Raw genomic sequence first — 8,255 nt, 5'->3', positions numbered from 1 at the left:
AAAAAAAAAAAAAAATTATAATAAAAAAATTTAATTGGCGTTTTTCTATAAAGTATCTTCCTATATATATAATTTTAAAACTGAAGCCAGAGAAAGCATATGGCTCTTTAAGTAACACTCAAGGATTTCCAAGTGATAATCTCTACCTCAATTCAAATTTTATCTTCCAATGGTACAGATGAGAATATATTCTAGCCACACTGTTTACTTATGTGCAATAAATACCTTTGTCTTTTTATGAAAGGATAACCCAGATCTAAAACACAAGCGCTAATGGCCAAACAGGGTCTAAATGAAATCTTTTCTGGCCTCTCTCCCTGTCTCCCTTTTCCCTCTTCACCTTCCCTTCTAGTCATTCTTCTTCTCATTCCACCAACATTACTGGTAATCATGCTATTTAGAGAAGTAAAGACAAAGGCTGGAGCTGCTAAATGAATGCTCAGAAAGAACACATGCAACCTAAGCAGATGAATTTTGAAGACAGACCAGTGTATTAGTACTCGAAGCACTATGTCTTTTATGTGAGCTATTCATATATTTGGATACAAGTCTGAGTTACTGCTGTAATAAGCAGACATTGACTGTCCCTAGAGGATGATTAAGCAACGTGCCCAAAAGTATGTTGGATAATCGCCCTTTCTGTGCTTTCCAAGGAAGGGGTAAAAAGAAGAGTCACACCAGCACGTCTAAAAGTAAAGTTATAGGAGGCTATGAAAGTTCTTAAAATGTGTTTTTATTAAATTAAACACAAAACTATAATTATTGGTTATTTTCATTATTTACATATTTAACAAATTACAAGATTCAAGATGAGAATTTAAATCTTAAAATTTTTACCAAATATTATACTTTTAAACTAGGTTTCATAGTCTACTTCCCTGACTTTTACTATCAAACATTTAAAAAATTAACCAATAAAACTATGCCTGCTTTTTAATTTAAAATATAAATGAAATAGAAACAATGAGAGAAACTAATAGAAAATTTAAAAAACTAGAAACAAGAATGAAAGGAGGCCAGGCACAGTGGCTCATGCCTGTAATCCCAGCACTTTGGGAGGCTGGATGACTTGAGCCCAGGAGTTCAGGACTCGCCTGGGCATCAAGGCAAAACCCCACCTCTACAAGAAAAAAAAAAAAATTAAAAATGTAGCCAAGTGTAGTGTCCTCAATAGCAGTCCCAGATACTTAGAAGGCTGAGGTGAGAGGATCACTTGAGCCAGGGATATCGAGGCTAAAGTGAGTCGAGACCGTGCCACTGTACTCTAGCCTGGGCAACAGAGCAAGACCCTATCTAAAAAAAAAAAAAAAAGACAGAAAACTCTGATAGAGGATTTACACTGATTTTTCAAAATTCTAGAGGTTAAGAACAAAAAGAGCACTACCTAAATACATAAAATATTCATCCTTCTCTCTAAGAGATACAAGTCATAAGACAGGAGACCATCAACAAATCATTACAAATTTCACAGAATAATGTCTCAGAGCAGCTGCCTTGATCACAGCTACCTAGAACAACATCAGGAGCTTAAAATGCTCTAAAAAGTATTTGGAGGGATCACAAGCAAGCTGGCAAGAAGAAAGGTGGCAACCTAGCAGCCAGATCTATTTCTGCCAGCAAAATTAACATCAATACTGAGACACTAAAATTTTTTGCAAGTAATATCACCAAAACCTCCAAGAAAATAAGAATAAAAGGGAAAATAAGAACTTGAAGCCCTTTATTTATCCAAATAAGAAAAAACATACAAGATTCACTGGCAAAGAATTGAGTTGAAAAACATAAGCAACAGTGTTATGGAATTTAATTAAATATATGTTTCAATTCAATTCAATTTCAATTAAATACATTTGTAAGGTGAAAAAAATAACTAAGATAAAGACAAATCGAATATACAAATAAATCAATTTAGGTCCAATATACATAAACAACGTAACCTACACCAAATCTAAATTTAGTATAACACTGAACCCTCAGATTTCATTCAAGAGGGTCAAAGGGAGTAGTAATAACTGTACATTATTTTCTGTTGATGTGGTGCTACAGCATCACAGACTCTAAAAGTTGGCTTTAATATTCTTTAAGTTCTTTAAAACTATTGGTTTAAAGAAAGTTGTGCCTTTCAAGAATAAGAAAACTCTTTTAGATCTATCACTTGCATATTTAAAACATAAACAGAGGTGGTGATAATGATTCAAAATATCATAAAACACTCATAAACAAAATTATCATTCAGGAATAACTACGTTCTTGCTCATAATATGTGAAAATTTCATTTTTTTTTTTTGTTTTTTTTTTTGAGACAGAGTCTCGCTCTGTCGCCCAGGCTGGAGTGCAGTGGCCGGATCTCAGCTCACTGCAAGCTCCGCCTCCCGGGTTCACGCCATTCTCCTGCCTCAGCCTCCCGAGTAGCTGGGACTACAGGCGCCCGCCACCTCGCCCGGCTAGTTTTTTGTATTTTAGTAGAGACGGGGTTTCACCATGTTAGCCAGGATGGTCTCGATCTCCTGACCTCGTGATCCGCCCGTCTCGGCCTCCCAAAGTGCTGGGATTACAGGCTTGAGCCACCACGCCCGGCCGAAAATTTCATTTTTAACTGAAATCTTTTATTATAAGTATATGTATTTTTTTCTCTTTTAAGTCATCAAGGTGGTAACAATTATGTCAGTGATTATCAATTATTATAGCTCTATAAATTTGTTTAAAATGGAGTGTTGTTTACATAAAAAATACCAATAATTGAACTCGGAATTACCAAAACAATGTATTTAAAAATATATTATTAAACAAATGTAAGTTAAAGAGACCATCAGCAAATCACTATAAATTTCACAGAGTAATGTAACATCTCATAGAGCAGCTGTCTTGATCATAGCTACCTAGAACAATATCAGCAGTTTCTACTAAACAACAATCACTTATGTCTGAACTTAGTAATTGATTTGCTAATGATACTCTTCAAGTCTGTTAGACCTTATGCTGTAGTCTGTCTACAAAGGTCTTCATGTTATTTACACTAATAAAACATTAATCAAGGGCAAAATTTATAGCAGCTACTCTATAAATGAGGTCAAGGCAGGTCAGACTTACATAAGAAGAAGAAAAAAGGTTAGTCTTTGCAGTAAAAAGGAAAATCCTTATTACTATTCTTCCTGCCCCTGAGATTAAGTCTAGTAGTCAAACACTCCAAACTATTTCACAAACACATCTATTCCTATGAAAACTCATTTAACCTCAAGGCACTAAATATTTATAAAATGAAAGCCAAATCCACTGATTTACAAAAATAACCCACTAAAATTTTCCCTTAAAATATATTATACACTGTAAATAAAGAGAGAACGAAAATTTCCAATTTTGCCTCCACTATTTTACTAATGAATCTTAGCTTCCACCACTGTTTATTTCAAACACTTAAAAGATAAAGGCTGAGTGTTCTCTATAGGCTAAGCAGTGAAGTAAAGAAAAGAGTTTCTAACTATGGGAAGCTAAAAAATCTAAACAGAATAAGAAAAGCAAAGGCAAAATGTCAGAGAAAGCGTACTATGAAAATAGTAACAGATGATATAAAAGTAAATTTTTCAAACAACTGTTTCAACAAATCTTCAGAAATAGCAATAGCCAGAGTATTAGCATTTGTGCCAGTACCTTCAAGTCTCAGTTCCCACAGAATAACACAGGTCCAGCAGACACCTCTATATGCAGTAAAGTGTGTTACAAGAGAGGAACTCTGAGCTTATGGCACTTGAATCTTTTGTGATAGCCAGTAGGTCTGTTGGTCTTTGGATCAGAGAGAGACATTATTGTACTAGACAGTAAATGATCTTGCTTTGTTCCAAATGGAGACACTATGTCTATATTCCAAAGATGTCTGATATATAAAGATCTTTGAATGATAATGCAAAACAAAGGCATTTCGTATCTCTACTTACAAGGCCAAAAATCTTAAGAGTGATGCCTGGCTTTAAACCCACATCCAAGCCATTAGGATATCCTGTCAGGTCTTATCTTCAAAATAGGTTCACAATCCTACCACTTCTTACCTCCTCTACTGCTAGCAACCTTGTCCCAGTCACCATCATGTTTAATCAGACTTACTACAATAGCCCCCTAATTGATCTCTTTGTTTTTTGTTTTGTTTTGTTTTGTTGTTTGTTTGTTTTTGAGATAGGGTCTCATTCTACTGCCCAGGATGGAGTGAAGTGATGTGAACACAGCTCACTGCAGCTTTGACCTCCTGGGCTCAAGTGATCTTCCTGCCTCACTCTCCCATGTAGCTGGGATCACAGGTGCATGCCACCACACCCAACTAACCCTTTTTATTTTCTGTAGAGACAGGGTCTCACTATGTTGCCCAGGCTGGTCTCGAACTCTCAGGCTCAAGAGATCCTCCCACCTCAGCCTCTCAAAGTGCTGGAAATAGACATAAGCCACTGCTTCTGGCTGATCTCTCCACTTTTATCCTTAAATTTCTACATGCATCAGTCATAGTAATTCTTTGTTCCCCAAAGCAGGGTCTTGCTCTATCTCCCAGGCTACATTGTAGTAGCATGATCACAGCTCATTGCAGCCTCGTCCTCCTAGACCCAAGGGATCCTCCCACCTGACAGCTTTCCAAGTAGCTGGTACTACAGGCACCTGCCTCCGTACCAGGCTAATTGTTTGCATTTTTTGTGGACAGTTTCACCATGTTGTCCAGGCTGGTTTTGAACTCCTGGGCTCTAGCAAGTCACCCACCTCAGCCTCCCAAAGTGCTGGGATTTTTAATCCAGAGTGATCTTTTTAATCCTTAGGGAGACTGTCTTCCTCTTCTTCTCAAAATCGTGCAATGGCTGTCATTTCCCACAGAATAAATTATAAAGCCTCTACACAAAATATTGCCCTATGTTATATCTCTGACCTTACTTCCTATTTCATTCTACTTTAATCACTCTTTTCTTGCTATATTGGCCTCATTCCTCAAATACATTACAGAGGCTCTCACTTGTACACTGGCTGTTCCCTACGCTCTTCCATACATGGCCCTTTGACTCCCTGTGTGCTTCAAGTGCTTGCTCCAATGTTACTTTCTCAATGAGTCCTAATCCTGCCACTCTATTTTAACTACAAACCATACCAACATTTTCTACTTCTTCAAAAATTTCATTCCCCTCATCTGCTCCATATTGTCTTTTCTCATAGTACTGACCATCATTCACATATTATATAACCTATTAATTTTTCTGTTGTTCATAATCAGTCAATGCCTATTGAATATACAATCCACAAAAAAAAAGAATCTTTATCTATTCTGTTTATTGCACTGTATCCTCAGTAGCAATAATAATTCCTGGGACATAGTATATAATAAATGGATGAGGAATTGAAGCTCAAAAACCAAAAGCACTTGCCAAGTATCAAAGCTGAAACCTGAACCCAGGCCTATCTTCAAAGCCAATGCTCTTAATCATAAGTCTATGTTGCCTCACCTATTAAATGTAACAGTAACATATATAAGTAAGGGTAGTTACATTTAGTAAAGTCTACAATGATCAAAATCACCTCATATAAATTTTCTTTTAAAAGCCCAGGAATTACACTTCAATAAACACTAAAAATTATAAAAAATCTGCTCATAGGTGTTTTGCATTAAGCAGAATATTTGTATATTTAATCAACTGCTCCAGTTACCTCTTTTCTGTATATAAACTTCAATATCATCCAATACCTTAGTGTTGAAATCAGCCAAAAGCTATTTTTCAATAACCATACACTTTGAAATGTTTACTAAAAGGAAGACTAAAGAATTAGTCATTATTTTATTCATTGCCCTATGAATTAGTAATCACTGCTATAAATCATATCAGTTTTTATTGATCATCTACTATTTGCTACACTCTACATGAAAATGTAGCTCTATCTTTCATATAGATCATTGTAGTAACCTTCCTACTGTTGTTCATTTCAATCAGGTCTTCCCTCCTTCAACCTATGCTAAATAATTCTGCCAGTTAATCTTTCCAAGCCCCAAATATCACAATGACTTCTGTTTGAAATCTTCCAAGGTTTCCCACTCTCTTGAGGAATCTAGATGCCCAATTCCAACACCACCTCTCCAACACACACAAACACACACGCACACGAATATCCTATATACCTTCCCACATTACAATGCCTTCAGATATTCTGTTACCTGTGTTTGAAACATTTTTCACACAAACGTCCTCCAATTTTTCCATATCCTCCAATTTTCTAATGTTTACATGACAAATCGTACTGATCCTTGAAATGCCTCTCAAGAATCATGTTTCCTGGTTAAGTTTTAAGCATCCTGTACTTACATATTTCCATCACAGAATTCAGCATTAAGTATTATAATTGCAGGTTACTAGTCTGTGAGCACCTGTAATTATTTCTGACGGAAAGGATTTTAGTAGTATTTAAAATCAAATAAAGTTACGAATACTCTTTTCTCCCTTTTCCATAACATTTATGAGAGATAGAGAGCAAGCTTTGATTCCTACACACAAGTTCAAATAGTTACCAAAGGACTGATAGGGTCAATCTTCCAACAACATCACCCAAAACACTAATCGAACACTGCTGAAACAGTAAGTTTGTTCAGAATACTATCTCAAAGGGGAGTCAGTAGCATCTTTTAATCTATACTCTGGGTCTTCAGTTCCATTAATGCAAAATCAGCTACTACAAATCAGACAAAAAGTGATCCACTAATCATTTCCTCAATTTCTTTTTACCTTTTAATTCTTTCACTCTTTTACATTTGTTTTCTCCCTTTTATCTCTCTTTTCATCTCTGCACTTTCTTCCCTTCTTTTACCCACCACTGAATTTTCATTCCTTGAATTCTTCTGTTTCTGCTCTTTAAGTGGAAAACATACCTACTTATTTCCTCTATCACCTTTCTCATCACATCATATTTCGAAACTTGTTCCCCCTCCCCTTACGGTCAGCCTGTGATATAAGTATCAGTAAGCATGTCTCTAAAGAAAATTATTAAATGGTTAAATATTAACAAATACATAATGATTGATATATGAGAGTTCCATTACATTACTGACTGAACAAATAGTAAATAGAACCCAAAATATCAATGCCTATGGGAAAACACAAGATTTTAAAGAAAAATACAAAATGAATTAAAATAAAATAGATTACCTTCCTTCATTGACAAGTTCGATAAAAGCAAGGCCTGCGTTCTTCTGTATAGAATTTTGCCACTCCTATAAAAAAAAAAAGCAAAAATAGCTGAAGAAATGTCACTCAGTAGGTTCTTTTAAAACAATAATAATGAAAAAATCACCCATATCAATTTCATACCTAACTCTTAAAAGTTATTTTAAACCATATGAATAGGTGATATTGACACTAAACAAGCTAGCAACAATTTGATTCTATGTAAATTAAACAAGCCTATCTATATTTATCTTGCCCTTTTCATTCTATAACACGATATACTAATTTATCTGAAATAGCTGGGAGTTGGGAAAGAAGGTAACAAAGAAAACCAAGGACAAATAGATATTTTTGTTTTGGCTTTGTTTTTTGATTTTTTAAAAATATGTATTATCCAAACTGAAGAGAAGAAACAATTAAATAGTTCAATAACCGTAATACAAACAGCATAGTTTACCATAAAAATTGACGTCTAGTAATTGAAAATGAGATGAGAAAAATCAGTGAATTGAGCTAAACCAGTTTTGAGTTAGAAAACTATAATTCATTACTCTATGAATTAGTAATATCTGGTATAAATCTACTAACTATATTCTTGATCCATTTGAAATGTATCCATTAAATTTTATCCACTAAAAGCAATCCATTAAAAGCCTAGGAATGAAATCAATCAATAGAGTGTGTACAAATGAATATTTTAATCCTTATAATAAAATACATATATAATAAGCATTAATACAATAAGAAAAGGCCTACATGAATTGAAATATACCTAGATTTGAAAAATGCTAGTAAATGCACTTGTGTATGTGTGCATCTGTGTGCGTGTGTGTCTGTGTGCCTACATAAACACACACACAGAGATTTGTTTTTAAAGAACTAGAGGCCGGGCGCGGTGGCTCAAGCCTGTAATCCCAGCACTTTGGGAGGCCGAGACGGGCGGATCACGAGGTCAGGAGATCGAGACCATCCTGGCTAACACGTTGAAACCCCATCTCTACTAAAAATACAAAAAATTAGCCAGGTGAGGTGGCGGGCGCCTGTGGTCCCAGCTACTCGGGAGGCTGAGGCAGGAGAATG

The 8,255-nt window shown here is 35.4% G+C and overlaps 1 protein-coding gene across 1 annotated transcript in view; it reads right to left on the bottom strand.

The window, feature by feature from the left end:
- LRBA (LPS responsive beige-like anchor protein) overlaps positions 1–8,255 on the bottom strand; it is a 621,489-nt gene that overhangs the window by 349,184 nt on the left and 264,050 nt on the right. The window contains exon 35 of the mRNA XM_017871033.1: positions 7,158–7,222. Coding sequence (XP_017726522.1) covers positions 7,158–7,222 — 65 coding nt within the window. The remainder of the gene's footprint in view (positions 1–7,157; positions 7,223–8,255) is intronic.

This window comes from Rhinopithecus bieti, unplaced genomic scaffold (genome assembly GCF_001698545.2).
Source record: "Rhinopithecus bieti isolate Rb0 unplaced genomic scaffold, ASM169854v2 scaffold_3878, whole genome shotgun sequence".
Taxonomy (NCBI): Eukaryota; Metazoa; Chordata; class Mammalia; order Primates; family Cercopithecidae; genus Rhinopithecus; species Rhinopithecus bieti.
The sequence above is the reverse complement of the archived record's forward strand: the minus strand, read 5'-3'. Positions and strand labels throughout refer to the sequence as shown.